The sequence below is a fragment of the Lates calcarifer genome, linkage group LG9 (assembly GCF_001640805.2).
Source record: "Lates calcarifer isolate ASB-BC8 linkage group LG9, TLL_Latcal_v3, whole genome shotgun sequence".
Taxonomy (NCBI): Eukaryota; Metazoa; Chordata; class Actinopteri; family Centropomidae; genus Lates; species Lates calcarifer.
Window position 1 is genome coordinate 1,911,556 of NC_066841.1, and position 20,178 is coordinate 1,931,733.

Genomic DNA, 20,178 nt, shown 5'->3' on the forward strand with positions numbered 1-20,178 from the left:
GAACATTTCATAATGATGGTAATGATGGACAGATTAGAACTGGTATTCCAAGAGTTCATTTAAAAGAAGTTCTGGAAAGACATTTGCTGTGCTTTTGATACATATGTTTATGCATAAAAATGCTAACTGAAGAAGTATTAACAATGGAAATGGTCCACAAACTGATGAAGAGCTGATGGTTCACAGCTGTTTGACGCAGTCACCAATTGGACAAATTTCCTCTGGATTAAACATATATACACTGATCTGCCACAACATTAAAACCAGCGACAGGTGAAGTGAATAATATGCTCCCATCACACTGCAAAAACTGCTCAGAAAAGGTGTTGACCTGACCTCCAAACTCAGACCACAGTCTGATCCAGCATCTGTGGAACAAGCTAGATCCGATGGAGGCCCTCAGGACCCCCTCAGAGGTTCTGCGTCCATGCCTCTACAGGTCAGAGCTGTTTCGGCATCAAGAGGTGACCTACACAGTATTAAGTAGATCCCCCAGGTGCTGGATCAGATTGAGATCTGGGGAGTTTGGAGGCCAGGTCAACACCTTGGGCTCTTTATTGTGTTCGCCGAGACATTTCTGAGCAGTGTTTGTGGTGTGGTGGGAGCTTTCTCCTGGTTTAGGTGGGTGGTATGTGTCAAAGTAACATCCAGATGAATGAAGACCAAGGTCCAGCAAAACATTGGATTGTAACGAGACGTTATTCACTTCATCTGTCAGTGGTTTTAATGTTGTGGCTGATCGGTTTTTGTATATTTTATTAGTTTAAAAGTCCAGAGTGGTAGGTGGCCATCAGTTGGACTTATATTTTTAATATGTAGTCAACAATGGATCAAAATATCTGTTCATACATGTGAACATAAGGGTCAAATAGTTTATTATTTAAAATGTGTTATAGGATATAAACTACAGTAGATGTTTGATGAGTAAAACTAATTCCCACGTTCTTGCGGCTTGTTTTTGTTTGTGTTTACAGTCTGACTCTCCTGCAGCCTCCCGGTCAGCTCCGTATCCTCTCTCTCTCTGCATCTCTCTGCCTTCACACCAGGACGCAGAGCTCCGCCTCGGATGCTGCTGCCGCTATTTATCTGATTACCGCGATACAAGAGCTGCGTCTCCTTAAAGCGACACTCGGGCTTAATTAATTAGAGAGAGAGGGGGGAGAGAGGAGGGGGGGAGGAGAGAGAGAGACGCCGAGGATGCAGATGAAGAGAGGGGAACAGCATCCGCCCGCCGCCTCCATCTTCTCCCCGCCGCCTCATTTCACCGCCTTGAGGTTATGAAACCGGCTGTAATCTGATCCTGCATGCCTGCGGAAAAGCCTCCAAGACCCCCCTCCACCCTCAGCTCTGCTCTGCTCTCCATCCCCGGATACACGGACTGTCAATGCGTCACACTCCTCCTTCCTGCGTCTTTTCTTCCGCAGCCGCATCGCTACCTCCTCGCCTCATGTTCAGGTTATTAAACCGCCTGCAAAACCCGCGACCTCCCGCTCTTCACTCCAGCTCCACACCTGGACTCTGTCACCTGCATGGCCTCTGTTAAAAGCGACAGTAAACCCGCTGTTGGCGCGTCCTTTTTCGCCTGTCCGGCCTTCTGCATTTTTGCGCTTCCGTTTGCCGCGGACGCGTCGCCGCTGCCGCGCAGCCTCCCATTCACTCAATGAAACTCGCGGTAAGATAACGCTACGTCCCCCCCCCCTCCACCCCCTGCGACACCGCATCTGCGTTTCCTCCCTCACATGGACTCTGGTATTTGCGTGAAGCGCGCGTCGTCTCCGCGTCTCCGCCCTCTCTTTGCCGCTGATGCGGTGCGCCTGGGTGCTCGCCGTCTCCTCGTCCTGGCCGGTCAGTGATCCTCTGGCCCGGGGGGGCTGCTTCCCGCAGAGAGGCAGGATGGTACGGATCGCCAGCGCGCTGGGGCTCGTCATGTTCAGCGTGGCGCTGCTCATCCTGTCCCTCATCAGCTACTTGTCCATCAAGAAGGACTTCCTGCTCAGCACCCCCAGATACGGACCTAATGGAGGACCCAGGATGTACATGTTTCACGCGGGGTTTCGGTGAGTCCAGGCAGGGTTGACGAGACGCAGATGTAAACACTGATAGTTCAGCTTGGATTTTATTTTTAGTTAGGCTGTTTCTGCTGTTTATATTTTGACATGATGGAAAAAAACAGTTGAATTTAACCAATTGATGCAGCATGTTTCCTTTGAAACTGTGTCCCTGATTGTTTAGATTTTGGAGCCTTAAAACCAAGAAAAACATGAAGCGATGAAGTGTTTTTAAAAGTATCTCTGGAGGCTGATTGGACTCAGCTGAAGGCCTCTGCTGTGTGAGGCCTGGCAGTCCTCACACTGTGCAGCTTTAGTTACAGTATTTTGACTCTTGACTGGTTAATCACAGCAAGAATTGGCTTCCTGTTTCTCAGACTGGACCTTATTTAAGCGCTCATTCCCATCATTTAAACATTACATGGACTAAAGTCTGGGTTTGTTTTTGCATAGTTTGGACCCTTTAGTTCTAGTGAAAGGAAATTTAAATGCTAAAACATGTGGTATTAATGTATCCTATCCTATAAAGAGATGGTTTTCTCAGTTTGTTTTGGAAAGAACTTGATTTACCTGCACAACCCCATCCGTCACCTTTGCGATGAACTCGAATGCCGACTGCGTTGGACCTCACTAATTCCTGCAGCCAGGTTCCAACATCTTGTGGGAAGCACTCCTTGAAGTGTGGCAGCTGTAACACCTTACTCCATCAACTAGACATTTAAAAATCAAGAATAAACCATGTAAACTCTCACATAAACAAGCCTTTTACTGAAAAAAAAGTACAAGCATGGAGAAAAACATTAGATGAGCTCTGCAACGTTTTGGGAACTGAAATTAGCATGCGGTTAGCCTAGCTTAGCTTAAAAACTTGTGCTAACAAAGTTCAAAAATACACCAAAAAGCACCTCTAGAGCATAAATTAACATGCTGTATATCATTTGTTCAAAATTGTGGTTTTACGGAGAGTCATGTTTACATTCTGTAAGTTTATCTTTAAGAAACAGGACCAGTGATTTCCTGAATCACCGCTAGCAGCCTCAACGCGACAAGAAGATGTCAGGAAGTTACTGCAGCCGGCAAAGCACGCAACTCCCCTTAAAACCACAAATCATCATCTTTACATTTCTATTTGGTCACACATAAAACTTTCACTACTATACATTCTACTATACACTACTATTCACTTTGGACAGAGCCAGGCTAGCCTTTTCCCCTTGCTTCCAGTTTTTAAGCTAAGCTAAGATAATTGCCTCTAGCTCCTTACTTAAGGTACAGACATATAAACTGTGCAGTTTAAACTTAAACTGTTATATTACAAGTAGTGTCACCACTATACCTCTTACCATTACAGCTGCTACTACAAGTAGACATACTAGTACTACCACATATGTACTTGCAACTACTACTATTCCTCTATTTTCCCTCTAGTATTTTCTGCTACTACTGTTTTTACTGTTACTACTATCATTTTTATTTCTACTAGTACTGCAGTACTTCTAGAAGTAGCAACACCACTACTACTCCTACTATTACTGCTACTTCTAATCCATGTTTACTACTAATATTTAACTACTTTCCCACTTCTTTAGTGTTAGTATTATTACCACTACTACCAGCAGTTATTAGTGTATTTACATGTGGGCTAAAGTGCCTCAGATCATCATTAGCTTCCTCCACCAGACAGACTACATCATGTTTTTCATGTCAGTGGTGGATGACACTGATTGGCTGATTGTTTGTAATTTTAATCAGGAGGCAGCTTTGCCCTAATAAACCAGTCTAAATGTGGCACATGTCAGTGTGTTTTCCAGTGTGAGTGTGTTATCAGCCTGAAGGAAAACAGGGCATCTGTCACTTAATCCCACAGCTGTGAACTAGATCAGCTCATTCACTCACAGCTCTCCTGTCTTCTGTCACTTCATGCCCAAGTATTTTTATTTTATTTGGAAATTATTTAAATTTGATAAAACCAATTGATTAAAAACAAAACTTTTTACAGCTGCTTAAATTTTAAGCTAGTTCTCTGGTGTTGTAGAGTATATCAATGGGCTAAATAGGTCGTATTCACACATTGCAAAGAGAAACATTTTTGCTCAGCAATATTCAACAAATAATTATCAGGACACACTTTGGTTGACTACAGCCCTCGTCTGTCAGATAGATTTTAAGTGATGCAAGTTTTTTAACTGCACATGTACTGTAGGTCTAAAAAAATATAGAGGTGTCATTCATCAAGAAAAATAAATCCTTAGTCCATAGTTTTATGTATTTATGTGCACACAGTTTTATATTCAAGGAAACAACAGTGTTGCTCACTTTGTTGAATGAAGAAGAAATTTAAGTTCCCAGGAAAGATTCTGGAGATTCTAAACTCTCTGAACCAAAACTGAATCAAATCAGGGGATCGAAACATGCAGTACCATCCAGTCCAGCAGCAGATACTCATTCATCTTAGCCTTTGTACAGAAAGCCTCAGGATAATGTTTCAACTTTTCAACAAGACTGATGAAAGCAAGAACCAGTGCTGAAAAACAGAGGCTAATGGTCCAGAGTGGAGCTTGGGGAGTTGGCTCTGAATTAGGCAAATGTTTCCACATCCACGAGTATGCAAGGTTCTGTTCGCACATCTGTGTACTCACCAAAGAACCACACACCAACTGCACATGCATCTTCAAAACACACTAGAAAGAGTAGAATACTCCATAATGGAGTATAATTGAGGCTCTAGTAGCTTATTGTTAATAAAGTAGTGTATCTGACCATCTCCAGAACAAGTTTAGCCTTGGTTTACTGCTCTTTTCCTGCTTCTCATTCTCACCCAAACAGGACATCTGACCGGACACTTTCTAACAGGTCTTCGTTGGAGCAACTGCAGTAGAGCTCAGTGGAAAATCATTCTGTAAATCTCGGTTGTCCAACATGTTCGGGCAGGTCTGAGAGTGCGGTGCTAAACTGATGGAGGTTCTGGAGGCCAGCGAGCCGTCTTTGGCTCTGATTTACAGCACAGGAGCCACTGCATTCATTTTCCTCCTGCCTGTAATCATTTTCCTCCTCGCTTGCTGTCACCGCAGGCCAAGGTTACGCTCAGAGTGAGTTAGATGTGAGGGAGAGCAGCATTTTGAAGAGAAAACACTGGTTGTGGACAAATCTATACAAGCCTCATGGAGTGTTGCGGTAGAGTGGGAGTTTATCATCAGGGACATGGTGATTTGGGGAAATTTGTGGTTTTTGCCCTGTATGCAGTGCTGCCAGTTGATGCAGAGGGTGTTAGTCCATCTGATGGTCTGTCTGAAAAAGTGGTCGACTTATCCCAGTGTTAAAAGTCCAAATCTGTCTTTAACTGTGCCTGACATCAAAGTGTTTGTTTTTCTGTTTCGTCAGCACTTTGTAATTGTCACAAAAAACTAAAGCGATCACCATTACAGCTGTTATATTGGCGCAATAATACGATATACAGTAAGTATTTGAAATGCACTTTACTTCTGCATGCCAGGTCTTCACAGAGTCTTAGTTTTGTTGCTCCTTTTTGTCAGTAAAATGTCATTTTTAAGTAACTGATGAAGATAAGAGTGAGTGAGTTTATTTATTTATTTATTTTGTTTTTGTTTCACGTTCCCGGTGCAGCGAGAGGCCGCCTCGCAAACCAGACCTGAGGTGAATACAGAGTGCTAACGTTTAATTAAAAACACAAGGGTGTACTATGTCTTTCTTTGTCCTTTCTTTTAAAATTTTTATTTTCCTATTGCAGTTTTATCCTATCCTATCTATCTATCTATCTATCTATCTATCTATGGTATGAAACTAAGCAACAAACAGCTGCTGACCATTTGAAGTGAGGGTCATTGACATTTGTAGAATGAAAATCTTCAGTCTTCAGCTTCTGCTTCAGTTTTTTTTTTTTGTTTGTTTGGTAGCTGAGATGAGACATCGAACTGTTTGTGTTGCTAAAGGCGCATCGAGTCTAAGACCCTGAATTTCCTTAAAGCCTTTTGGACGGTGTGGTGTTGGATTTGAAACAGCATGAAATAAAACTTTGATCAAGGAGAAAGAATAAAAATCATCTTCCAATTAAGATTCAAGACAAGTTTCTTAAGCTATTAAAGGTTCTACATCTACATATTTGGCCCAAAGTCTTGATAGAAAGTGAGATGCTTTTTCGCTTCCAATTTGTTCATCTGTCTTTCTACAATATTCTTATCAGTTATTTTTGCTGATGCTGATTCAGCGCTGCACCTCTCTGGCTGAGTCGCACTATCTACAAAGATGGTGGATGCTGCAACAACAAAATAAGGCTGCTGGAGGTCTGACTGCCATCAGATCCAGGTCAAACAGTATACTTTTTAGGGGTTTGTTTTAGCCTGGCCTGGCACCACAGAGGTGGAGTTTACCATGCAGGACGGTATGATGAGTTAGAGTGTTTGAATGATCACAGAAGCTTTTGTTGTTGGATTTCGTCAAAACCTCAGTGATCAAAAACCTCTGACGCCGTCTGTCCTGATGCAGTAAACTTCACCATCCTGGTTTTCCTTGCTGGATGAACCAAACTTAACTTGCAAATACTATTTGACCAGTTGTGTCTGCTATAGCAGAGCCTTGACCTGAAACCTTGACATTTTGAAGTTCAGTTAAAGGTCACAGAGAAACAGAGGAAAGTTCTCTGATTATAAATCAACTTTGATTTTCCTTTCCTTCCAGAGTCAGATTGGTTTCATCTACGAGCATCCAGAGCAGGGCGAGGTCCAGGATATATTTAGCCTGGCTTAGCACAAAGACCTTCCAACAGTGCCAAAGTCCTCTGACTGACATGTTTTATCTTGTTAGCTTCAACCATAAGGTTTAATTTTTCTGTTTCTATTTTGACATCAGACAGTTTTGGACTTGTTGGAAGATGCAGACTTTGGCATTCGATACAGCTGGGCTAATCAGATCCTGCGCCTTTCTCTGCACCAGATGCACAGAGATGAAGCAGATGTCCATTTTCTTATTTGACTCTCTTTAAAACAAAGTGTTGATCTTACAAGAATTGCTGTTCTAACCTGAGAACGACCAGGCAAAAGCACCACGGAAAAATACAGATACATTCAAAATGTCAAGATTTACCATGCAGAAAATGGACACATAGAAAAGCTTGCAAACTATGGTTAAACTCCCGGTTTAGTCTTGGCTTTAAATCACCTACTAATGAGGATTATCATTGGAGAGAAATGGAGAAGGTGAGGCATCTTGCACTGCAAAGAAAGTGTTAATCTTAACAAGTATTCTGACCTCAGGTATAACTATATAAAAAACACTATGAAATTTTACAGTGATGTCACATTGAAAGCACACGAAACTGAATTTGGATGAAGGGTAAATATTTCACTCCACAGGACCAGTTTTAAACTATGAATAACTTGTTAAGATGGACAGAATTGCTGCAACAGTTTGGCCTTATTGCTCATTTTCCCACAGTGCACTGAAGATTCACAACTAGGAATGAGGCTGTAACTCTGCGTTTACACTGAGCTGAAAGTGTAAATAAAACTACTTGAATCAGTTTTAACTGCAGCTGGTTTCCTAAAGGAACAAAGCTTGATATATTTAGTCAACAGTTTCTCAGACACTTGCACTTTTCCATCAGCTGCTTTTGCAGGCATTTTAGTTTTGAGAAGAAGGTGGCGCTGAGAAAAAATGCAAAACAGCCCACCTCATTTTCTTTAATTAAAGTATTCTCTGCGTTTTGGCTTTGGCTTTTGGCAGGTTTCGAGAACAATGATACAAACAACAAAGTCTGCTCAGACAGGTTTCAGACAACCCATTATTTGGAAGGGAAAATGAAGGCATGCAGTAAAATATTACCCATATTCTCTGTTGTAAACATCAGATTACAGATCACAGAACAAGTTCTTTTTTCATCCTTGACCTACTGTACTTACAGAAGTTGCATGCACACATAATGAGGGATTATTACCATGTTTCAAATGGTATTTCCACACCAACTTTAAATTTATGTGCGAGAAATCAAAACAAAACCAATGCAAGGGAATTAAATGCTTGTGTTTCTGTTGCACCCTGACAGGAGACGTGTTTGATTGATTGGGTGCAGTCAAAGTGCAAAGCGTTTGTATACACAATTTACGCTCATGACTCCACATTTTTTCATTGGAAATTTAGTTCAGATCTGTTGTGCAACAGCTTCCTGCTCAAATGAAGTGACTGAAATAATCTGGCTGATCTCTTGGCTTGTGTACAACCTGTCTGATCATCTGACTGCTCCTTTTTCTCACCCCAAATTAACTATAACCGTTTTCAAAGCTGCTAAAAGACGATAGTTCCTGCAGACCTTGTTTTAAAAGAGATAAAATGCTTCTCAAAACATTTATGAGTGCAAGTGGATGAAGCTGACCTCCTCCCTAACACAGGAAGCCTGGGTTAATATCCATGTCTCCCCTTCCTCCTCCTCTTCCTTTGTGTAGCTCCCAGCTGGCGATGAAGTATCTGGATCCAGCTTTCACTCCTTTGACCAACGCTCTCAGCGAAGACCTGCAGAACTCCTCTAAATGGAGGTACAACTACACTGCTTTCACACAGCAGAGGTAGGTTGTGCACACACACAAACGCATGCACACACACAGTCTGAAAGCTCAGCCTGCTTTTAACACTTACAGCAGTGAAAACTACTAAAAGCAGCCAATTTTCTGTTTCTTGAGTAAAGAACACTGCAGCAGTGTCACTGTAACAAGAAATACGGCAGAATTCACATGGAACGTTTAGTCAAGCAGGAGGCTGCTGTTGTTGTTGGTCTTGGGGTTTAAAAGCATGCTACTGAATCTGATTCCAGTACTGAATCTGCTTATCTAATGCAAACCCAACATTGTTTGGGTTCATCATTCAACATTTCTAAGTAACTGTATCTATAAAGGACTAAAACTCAAAGATTAAGTTGCAGGAAAATTTGATTCAGAGTCCAACAACAGAAACTAAAGTGACCGTGATCTGCTAATCATTTCACAAAAGAGCTGCTTGAACTTTCAGTGCAGCTGTTTTGACTCAATCTAAGTAAGCTCTTAGTTATACTCCCTTGATGCATAGTTGTTCTTATTAGCGCCTGTACGTAAGTAGATCGGCTTTAACATAGAGTAGTAGCCAGCCACAACAAATTGGAGGGTACACAGACGTCTGCACAGAGCATAGAGTACGTCCTTTGTTGACGAAATTTTTGTAATATGGACCCAAATGGAAAGTATAAGGCCTAGGCTACACTGGCTGCGTGGTGTGGCAGGTCACGTAAAGTCTTGGTTTTCATTTCGGCAGCCATGCTAACAGGGTAGAGTGGCCACACAGCGTCTTACACAAGGCTCAAGTTGTGATGCACCATCTAGAGTTTCGCGTCTTGCCAAAAATAAAGGGGAGAAGATCTATTGATTGTCATATTGACATTGTTCCAACAATGTTACATAAAACTGACACCTTTCACTGTGACTGAAGGAGAGTGGCAGTGTTTTTCAGGTTGCTATCTCTCTTTCTCACTCTTAACATGGGTAAATGATGATGGCCATCATCAAAGGCAAACTTTGGACTCAAGTCCAAGTCGAGTATTGAATGAAAGCAAAGCGTATCTGAAGTCCTTGAATGCAAGTCCAGTTCAAGTCTCAAATCTTGTTAAAGCAGGCTGCTGTCATTGTAGAAAACGAGTCATTTCACAGCAGAAGACTAATAATCAGATATTCAATAGATGCCACATATTCCCTATTGCTGGCCTGGTTATTTTTTCATTGTTCCAGGTCAAAATGACTTGAATAGTTTTGCTTTCAAGCCAAAAGTCAAGTAAAATCTCAAGTCAGGTCTCACAGTGGTCTAGTCCAAGTCAAGTCAGAGGTCTTAATTTTTATGGCTAAAGTTACTAGAGGTCGTTTACTTCCAACCACAAACTCATGTTCAGATAGATACTGATTAGATGTTGAGAGACAGCATCAGGAAATTAAATGCTTACTTTGATCCTAGTGGATCATCCACAAACACTAATCTGCACATTAATAATATCTGATGTACATTGAGGACTATATCATTATAATGATTGTTTCCAGTTAGACCTATGGGACATTAGATCTGTTCACCATTGGGTTTAAACCCTTCATCAGCTTTGTCCTCTAATCCACTGTTTGTCATTATTACAGATGCACTTATATTTTCATATCCAGGGCAGTGAAATAAGCTTAAATTCCTCAAACAGCCACATTTTTAAAAGTAAGAACAGAAGCTATCAACATATTTCTATGGCTTGATAGAAAGTTTATATTTGTGGCTGTTGTTGTAGAACCAGGAGGTTGTGTTGACATGTTAAGAGAAACTTGTTACTGTAGTAATAAACAAAAATGTCTTCCTGTCTTGCAGGAAGGAGATCTCTCAGTACATCGACATCCCCCACAACTTCACACTGACACGTAGTTCGGTCCGAATCGGACAGTTGATGCATTATGACTACTCCAGCCACAAGTACGTCTTCTCCATCGGTGAGAACTTCCGCTCGCTCCTCCCTGAAGTCTCGCCGATTCTTAACAAACATTACAACGTCTGTGCCGTGGTTGGCAACAGTGGCATCCTCACCGGCTCGCGCTGCGGACCCCAGATCGAGAAGTTCGACTATGTCTTCCGCTGCAACTTTGCACCAACCGAGATCTTTAAGAAGGACGTTGGGCGGCGGACCAACATGACAACCTTTAACCCCAGTATCCTGGAAAAATACTACAACAACTTACTGACTGTGCAGGACAGGAACAACTTCTTTCTGAGCCTGAAGAAGCTGGACGGCGCCATCCTGTGGATCCCGGCGTTTTTCTTCCACACATCGGCCACAGTGACGAGGACGCTGGTCGACTTCTTCGTGGAGCATCGAGGTCAGCTGAAGGTCCAGCTGGCCTGGCCTGGAAACATCATGCAGTACATCAACAAGTAAGAAACACTAGACTACCACACTACATCCACAAGATACAGTGTTATTATGCACAGAGCCTTCTGTCCATATCCAAAAACGCAAAAACACTTTTTTGGACGTCATAGTGGACGTCCCTTGACTTGGACAATACCCCATTGGATTACACTGCAGCAGTTGTTCACCATTCTTGATCAATGCTGTACTGATTCCAAAGATTTTTATCCCTATCAATCAGTTACACCCAAAACATGGGAAATAAGGCCCAGGTTTAAATATACTGGTGTTATCCTTCAAGTTTGGCTTCTATTCGTTGATTTTACAATATAGGTTTTGGAGGATGAGTAATTGCTGCTTGGATTATGATTACTAGTGTTGCCTCACACACACACAGATAAACCATTTCCACCTGGTAAGGATAGTCAACCCTGTCTTTGTAAAATGTGTTAGGACCTTTCTGTCTCTTGCTGTTTTTTGAATGTCCCTGTGTACCTCTCAGTTTGTGGAACCAGGCTAACGTGTGGTTGTTTTGTATTGAACTGTTACTCTATATGGCAAAGAGAAGATTTAGGCTCCAAAGCCGGATTATAAGGAAACAGCTATTTAGTGAAAGGTGTGGTGCAGAGCTGTGGTGAGTGGTGTGTGTGGAGAGGGATTTAAGTCTGGTGCTTAGTGTTGTAGCAGCAGAATAGGCGAGCTCGTACAGTAGCCTAATCTTCACCAATCCCATTAAATCTACCTGCTCTGGAAGAATTACCTCATTTAAGCAGCTCAGACAGCTTTCAGCACCTCGAGGACTCTTGGAGATGCTTTTGTTGAAGCCAGTTTGGAGAGTTCCCCCTCTGTGATGCTGCAGAGCGGGACTGCCCCGATGAAAGCATCAGCAGAGATCAGATTAGAGCTTCTTTTTTTTTTTTTTCTGAAGTCACTTCTTTCAGCAACAGCTTAGTCAGATTTTTATGAATGACACGCAGAAATAAATGGACAAAACCTGACACAAGGGCAAAGTCTGACCTTTTAAAACCATTATTATCTCCCTTTTTTTTGACATGTACCATATTGGCTCGTATGGTAAACTGAGTATAATGTACATTTCCACTTCCACAGTAATTGAGATCGTTTCTACTAAGTTGTTTTTTTTTTCACACAGGAAATAAAAGCCTTCCAGGACTGGGAGAGATTGTGCTCTTTGAGCTGCTGGGAGACTTTTAATATTAAACATCAAGACAGGAAGTGTTGAGATTAATTAACAGCAGCTTCAAAACAATAAAAAATAATGGAATCATTTTGAATTAATTTAATTTAGTGAATGAAAACAGTATTTCTGTTAGAGACTCAGAACAACACGATGATGAATATAACACAGGAAACACAAAAGCCTGTCCTCAATATTCAATATAAGATCTGATTCTTTCTGCAGTCGTAAGAAATACAGGCCCTGTTCTTTAGTTACTTTAAAATCAGATTTTGTCATTCTTTTCCCCAAATCAAAATTCTCAAAATAACATGAGGAGCAGAGTCAACGTGTAAGGGCTCCTTTTTAGTGTGTTTAGCACTGAATTCAGGTGCATCCTAAAGTTATTATGTAAAATTTAAGGTTCTCTCAATTGTCCTTTTCTCTTGTTCTTGACAGCTACTGGAAAACCAAGCAGCTGTCGCCAAAGCGCCTGAGCACTGGCATCCTGATGTACACACTGGCGTCATCCATGTGCGACCAGATCCACCTGTACGGCTTCTGGCCCTTCGGGTGGGACCCCAACACGGGTAAGGAGCTGCCGTACCACTACTACGACAAGAAGGGCACCAAGTTCACCACCAAGTGGCAGGAGTCCCATCAGCTGCCCGCCGAGTTCAAACTCCTCTACAAGATGCATACGGAGGGACTTCTGAAGCTCACCCTCTCCCACTGTGCTTAGGGCTAAAACTACAGCAGGTACTTTCGCTTCTTCAAACTCCTTTTCAACGCTTCCACAGGCCAGAGTTGTCAGACTGACAAGACGGACAAGGGCAGGATTCATACGATTTTGTCAAGGCTGAGTTGGTGGAGTGGGTTGTTAAACTGTTTTCAGCCCAAGATCCCGGAGCAGAAGCCCATAATCCTGCAGTAAAGATGGACCGCTGAAGGAACAAGGTGTATTTATTTTCTACTGCTCAAGAATCTAAAGGACTGCAGTTCACTTTTTGGAAAAGCTGAAGCTGCAGCTGAACTTCTAAGCAATGCTGCTCTTCAGCAGGATATCACAGGCTCGTATTACTTAATGCCGTTTTTATCATTCATCAATCTTGGCACTACAGCTACAAATCAGCAGATTGACCATTTAAAACCAAGGCTGTGTTCAGACCGACATTAGCACTACATTAGAAAAGGCAGATCCCTTTGTTCACCTCAGTGATGTTGTTTGTGTCCTGACAGAGGGCCCTGGGAAAAAAGATGATCCTAGCTCAGTGTTTGTTGCAATTCTTTCACCCACCAACACATCGTTTAGGCCAATCAGACATGCGTTGGAGCACATTCCTGGTTCAGTCGTAGAGAAAATTATAATTATCCTAGATCATATTTCAGCGTCTCACCAGTAACCACTGAAACAACATCCTTTTCCACCAAGGCAGTTTGAGGGCCGGTTCAGAGCCAGTGCCTAATCTCAAAGCAGTTCTTTCAACAGCCAAGGAACCAGCTTAACAACACTTTGCTAGTCTAGAACCAAGAACCACTTCCATCAGGGGCTGGGGGCAGGATTGTCGTGACCTAGAAGACCAACAAATACTTTGTGACCACCATTTATAAAAATTTGCAGTCCACCATTGTTGTTTTCCCAGGCTCTATGGGAAAGCCACCCCTATTACCACTGCAGGCCCTTGCATTTTTTTAATGCAGTGCCATTTCAGTCTGAACACCTTGTAAATGTAGTTGTATGCAGTTTGACGACTGTGTATCACTGGGCAATCACAGGGCCGTGACTTGGCCAACAGACACGTCAGAGTGCACCTTAAATCCTCACCAATCAAAGCTTGCCAACTTTCACAACCTGCATGATGTGCACAGGTGATCAGGAAGGACGGGTCTTCTTGTAACTGACTTAACTGTTCCACCCGACAGTATCATGACATCCTTCCTTATCCACTTCTCCATGTTGTTAACCACTGAGGGCTCTGTGCTCCGAGAGGTCAGTGACATGGAGATGTTGAACAAGTTATCAAAAATATCACTTCTGTTCTTTTTGTTGGGGCGTTGCTGGGACGACTAACAACCCAGCTGCTGCACTGGTTGTCTTCCACACTTCAAAGGTTTAAAATTAACAAATGTAATGAACTAAACTTGTGTTTGTTCCTAACGCTGCATATCTGTTGGATCAGGAGCTGATTTCATGTAATTTGATTGTTGAACAGCAGAGGAAAACAGGACACTATTTGTGTTTGTTCCATTGCTCCATTTGCCAGTGATACACTTTTAAGTAAAATACATTTTAAATTTAGACAATTGGCGCAAGCTCTTATAAAAATACTTAAAATAAGTGTAAAATTAAAATAACGTAACTATAGATTAGTCACTTGCATAGTAATTTAGTCACTGTAGTCTCTAAAAAAATTATTTGTTACCAAAATTTCACCACATTTGTTCACTGGCACACGCTGCTTTCACTGGATTTTTGGATTATCGGGACTGCAGCAAAAGCATCATTGACATAAATGATGCTAACATGCACCCAAGCTGCCTATTAACACATCCAGCAGACACAGAGCAACATTATTATCATTTGAGTTGTCTTTGTGTCCACCTGATGAATGTAAAGTCCAAAAATATGCTCTTTTTAGCTCTGTTTTTGCTCTCCTCCACCTCCTGAGAAAAATATCTGGCGCTTTTATGATGCCATGTTTCACTTTCTTCACCAGCTAGTTGCTAGTTGCTGTCTGTCTGCCAACTTGGTGCTGGGCAGGTAGAAGACAGAGGGTTTATCAGCGTTTTATCAGAGTTTATTTGCTGAAAACGATAGGAGTCAGAGGTTAAAACACTTTCCCACAGCAAAAACTAGCACAACCACTGCAAGGACTTAATACTGAGTCATGTGTCCATGAGACATCTTTGAAAGCCAGAGAAGCACAGAAGTCAATGTTGAATTTAACACCACAGACATCAAAATTTTGGTTAAAGATAGAGCTTTGTAGAGTTTGCTGACTCCATAAAACGCACCACGGTTTCCGTCAGCCACCAGCTAATGCTAGCGAATGTTAGCAGTCTCCTTCTCATTGCCAATGCGTCCAGTATTTGGCTCTCTGAAAAAAAAACTGTCTAAGGATTTTTGGCTTTCATCTTTCCTCCTTGACATTATACCTAAATGTCATAAAGGAAGTATATGTGTTACTAGCTGTTTGGCTAGCTAGCTAAGGTTGCTAAGTAACATTATCTTGAGATAGTTGGATGCGCCAAATGTTGAGCATCACTCTACTCACAATAAGGGTAAAGAACACTGATCTCAGACCTGCTATTTTCTTATAGTACGTTCACGTTTTAACCAAAAGATGTTGCTGGTGAGCTTTCCAACGATTATATCTATGTATCCAAAAAAGCTCCCCCGAAATTCCCTGATGCTTAAGCCCAGAGGGGGGTCAATTTGGGCTTAACAGGCTTGCAAAATACTAGCAGAAACCTTGCACAGCTGTACATACGGCAACTTTACAACAAATCTGAGGAGTCACCATTCACTTGCCACTCCATAAAACTCTTTTAAGTGACAGCCCTGTTTTGTAAAGATTACTAATGTTCGCTAGTTGGTTGTGTCGCCAACACTATGCACTATACTTACCAGGAAGATTTACTTTCTGTGAGTATGCAGCCATTTCTGTCTTTGATGTTGTGTTAATTGTTTTTCCCCTCCAGTTTTATTGTGTTTGAATAAAAAATATCAGGGTTAGAAAATAAGTGGTGTTTGTTAGAATAGCCTCATAGTTCTGTAGTCTTATAAATTGCCACTGTAGCTAGGTGGCTTAATTTACACCCAGTTGCTCTATTAGGTACGACAGTAATTGGTAGAAACACCTGATGGACACAAGTCCTTAAAATTAGTCTCTCTCCTTGAGACTCAGGCAGCACAACAATTTAAATCAAATTATAATCCTGGTTGGTTTGTTGTCGCTTGGAGATTTGGAAGAATGAAATATTTTGTGACATGTTTCATATTTCCTGTTAGCATGTACATTTTATTAAAAAGGATTGTTAGGGTTAATGAGAAAATCTAAATGAACTTTTTAAAACAATTGTTTTGTAAATCCAAGGACAAAGAAAACAGATTATACTGCTGGATCATGACTCTACAAGGAGACAGTAGCAGGAAGCAGACTGTCGTCCACCTTGATCCATCAGCCTGACCTTCACATCTACATAAATAGCATATTCTCATAAACACGAATTCTCACATTGTACATATTATGTCAAAATCACATTTTAAAAAAATAGAATCTCCTATAGCAGCCCCTCAAATCCAAGTGATGAAACTTAATTAAGATTGGATTAAATAATTCTGACTAATGGTTTTCTCTCAATTTAATAGCGCTGTGGTACAAAAGTCTGCAATTTCCTCCCTCGTCAATCCATAGATCGTGTGCGTTGTATTCTCAGGTCTCTGTGTAAGGGTACAGTTGTACAAAGTACATTTGATGTTGCCTCTGTGAGTGTTTTGTGGTACGTTAACGTCTTGCAGGTCCATCTAGTCTTTGCCATTTGTAATTAATTAATGATTCTGATTCAAAAAACTCTTAGTAATGTTTGGTTTCCTGTGATTTTAACCTAGGAAGTGACACAGTTTTCTGTTGCTGGATAATCTCCATCATATTCTGAAATATCCAGATTGTTCCACATATTGTAATGAATTATATATTTAACAGAGGCAGGTGGCCTAAAGAATAATAATAACAACAATAATAATGATAACAAAGGTGCATTTTACATGTGATACTTTCACATATAAGCACATGTGGTTTTCAAATATGAATTATCATATTTCAGATGCTTTTTTTTTCAAGGCAATGACTCTTCGTTTCAATGTTTATTTTCATGTATTTTCATATTTGCTGCAGTGTGTTATTGAGACAACAGAAAGGAGAGAAACTGGAACTATTTTTGTAACCTGCAGCTGAATTTCAATTTCAGCTGTTTTTGCCTCTAATTTGTTTGTTCTTTTTCCTTACGGTTTCATTCAAAAATGAGATGTCTATGCCTTGAAACGTGATATTTTCAGGACTTTGACAAAAAGATTGTTGACATGAAGGTTAAATTCAGTATTTAATAAGAATAATAATGTTTTTTTCTGACTTGAGCACATTGCAAACTTGTTTATAAGATTATGTACTTGTCTCCTTTTGTCACCTTTTATTTTTGTAACATACAATGTCAGTAACCATCAGGTAACACTTTTCAAGAATGTATTTTTTTGCATTTTGAATGAAACCAAGATATTATTAATGAGGCTGGCTCCATCCATATCAACATGTCTTTAGAGATTACTCTATGAAGAGTAATATATACTAAAAAACACATTTAGATATCATACACAATATGCTGTAGATTAACAGATATGTTTTAGTCATCCGATACTTGAAATAAAATATATCTACTCTGTATTTATTTAATCATGTAGTCATTAAAATGAATGAATGTATCAATTTGACAAAGTGAGTCCTGTCTTGATTTGAATGGAGGTGAAATGATCGTTTGTAAAGTTTAAGGTTTGTTGTTTTTTGTATCTACATTCTTGTGAAGTCTCATATTTTATCATCAGACAGTGCTGACATGCTCATTTCTATCAGGACAAGCTATGTTAGAAAAATTATTTTGGTAGCCTAAACAAACCTGAATTAGTTCTAGCTAGCGTTAGGCTTTTAAAGGTGCTATATGTAAGGCTTTGCTATCATTACATGGCCAATGTTAGCATTAGCAGCTGTTTACTTAACAGTCTTGCTGACAACAAGCTGAAGCTAAAGATAACACTTTGTAGAAACATAACGTTCACCAGTAAGGTCAGTTCACTCTCTTAAAGGTGCTATATGTACATTTTTGCTATCGCTACATAGCCAATGTTAGCATTAATAGCTGTTTACATATCAGTCTAGAAGACACACGGTGAGTTCAGCAGCAGACTTCATTCCTTTACTCATCAAGAACTGTCTCCAGAGATGGAAAACAACACCAATATTAACTCTTTTTTGGCTTCTATCACATCTTTTATTCTACTGAAATTAGCATGCTAACCAGCTAGCCCCTGTAGTGTCCAGTCCAACATGAGAGGATGAAGAAGCAGCACTGCCCAGAGGACGTATTCTAACCTCAGTGTCTTATAAACACAACAACAGCTGAAGCTCTTGGTAAATAAACAGCTGTTAATGATAACGTTAGCTATGTAGCCATAGGATAAACTTACATATAGTACCTTTAAGCAACAGTTGTACTTGGTAAAGGTGTAAAGTTGGTCTATGTGTCGACTGTAAGCTGATATAACCCTGAGGCTAGACCAGAGGGGAACCTCTGAGCTTCAGTAAACTTCTTGCTGTTTAGTGTGAGCAGGGAATTTTTGCTAATAAGCTTATTGATGACTTTCACAGTCCTCAGGAGGATGGGTTTGGTGATTTTCTAACTTTTGTTCCAGCCACCATAAAGGTCAAAATGTAAACAGGTCATATTGCGACAAAATTTAAAACTCTAAAATTTCTTAACTTAACACAGCCATGTTCCAGTGAGGTATGACTCTTTTTAACTCACTAATAATCCAAATAAAGATAGTCAGCATGTTTGGCAAAAAAAGAAGAATTACAGTTTTTCTGTTTGTGTTTTTTAACCCGAGTAAGTGTCATAATGACAATGTTTATCAGATAATAGGTGTGTGTATCAGTGCCACATCATCAACAGTAAACAATGATTTGTCCACGTTGCACAAAGGTCAGACCTCACTCTGTGACCTTTAATCTTTGTGGTAGGGGTAGGAGACCGAGGACCATGTGGCATAACATGTTAGAACAGAACAGAACAGTATGGAAGACCATTTCTGCCAATGTGATGAAAAAAATTATATATTACAATAAGTTAAATAATTGAGAAATGTTTCAAATTATAATGAAATGAATACTTTATTGTTCTAATAAGAAAACTTTCTTCTTATAAGGTGGTTAGGTTTATGTCACATCTTGTTCAACATCTTGTTATAACAATAAACTTTTCACGTTATAATGTGATAGTGATCCAGTTTTCTTTTTATGGCATGGCAGAAATATTAAACCTTATGTATTTTATATATTTTATTTTGTTTAGAAGTTTAATCTGTGTAATAAAACAAAACCATATTGTCTTCTTTTAGCCTGTTTAAGAGGCCCAAATTTTATGCATTTGTTTGTACTTCTACATTTGTAAAGAACATCTTTGTCATAATCTGTTCTCTAACCTAAATCTACATTCAACTCTTAAAATAATAATAATAATAATCTATAATAAATAATATACCCTGGAACAGCCCTCTGTGGTGAAGACTGGGCAAAATGTTTTCACTTTTAAAAAAAAACTCATAAGAAAAAGCTCCTTTTTAAAAAAAAAAAAACAAAAAATTCCCTCCATTTGTCCAAAAAAAAATCCTCACTTTTTATAATAGTCCTCCTTTTACTAATATTCCTTCTTTATACTAAAATATTCTCACTTTTTATTACGTCACAAAACTCTTCTCACTTAAATAAATTGTTCTCACTGTTGACTTTAACTCCCCACAACACAAACACACAGATTTTCTGACTTACAAACAGAGATGACGTCAGGCAGCAGTGTCCTGCAGGTCGATACCATGCTGCTGGATTTCAGGGAGGGGAGCGAGATGAACTGTCTGGCCTCAGAGGTCAGAGGTCATAGAGTGTCATCTGAACCACAGCTACGATACTAAGAGGAAGAAGAGACAGTGGAGAAGATAAAAAACAGTTGTTTCACAGCTATTTTTTTATATTGTTACAAAGTAACAATTGTTAAACGTCTGCAACTAAACGGTCAACAAGAAAACTTGTTTGTTTTATTTTTAATTTTCAGGAATAAATTTGTTTATAAACATCTTTAATAAACACATAAATCTCCAGGAAATTATACTGAAACAATTTAAACTGAAGTAAAATATGGTGTTTTAAATTGATAAAAATGTCTTTAATAAATTAATAAATATGTGTGAGTGTGTGTTCCCTAACTCATAACTAATGACT

The 20,178-nt window shown here is 40.1% G+C and overlaps 1 protein-coding gene across 1 annotated transcript; it reads left to right on the forward strand.

The window, feature by feature from the left end:
- Nucleotides 1–799: 799 nt before the first annotated feature.
- Nucleotides 800–17,621, forward strand: st8sia3 (ST8 alpha-N-acetyl-neuraminide alpha-2,8-sialyltransferase 3). Its single transcript, XM_018702587.2, has 4 exons — nt 800–2,057; nt 8,504–8,623; nt 10,422–10,979; nt 12,593–17,621. Exons 1-4 carry the CDS (start codon nt 1,804–1,806, stop codon nt 12,873–12,875), a joined length of 1,215 nt encoding a protein of 404 aa, XP_018558103.1. The 5' UTR covers nt 800–1,803; the 3' UTR covers nt 12,876–17,621.
- Nucleotides 17,622–20,178: the final 2,557 nt, after the last annotated feature.

Excerpts from the sequence above, each read along its gene's own strand:
- st8sia3 (XM_018702587.2), top strand. The coding sequence starts at position 1,804 with ATGCGGTGCGCCTGGGTGCTCGCCGTCTCCTCGTCCTGGCCGGTCAGT. Across the intron at positions 2,058-8,503 it reads ATGTTTCACGCGGGGTTTCG|CTCCCAGCTGGCGATGAAGT; the intron begins GTGAGTCCAGGC and ends TCCTTTGTGTAG. Across the intron at positions 10,980-12,592 it reads ATCATGCAGTACATCAACAA|CTACTGGAAAACCAAGCAGC; the intron begins GTAAGAAACACT and ends TGTTCTTGACAG.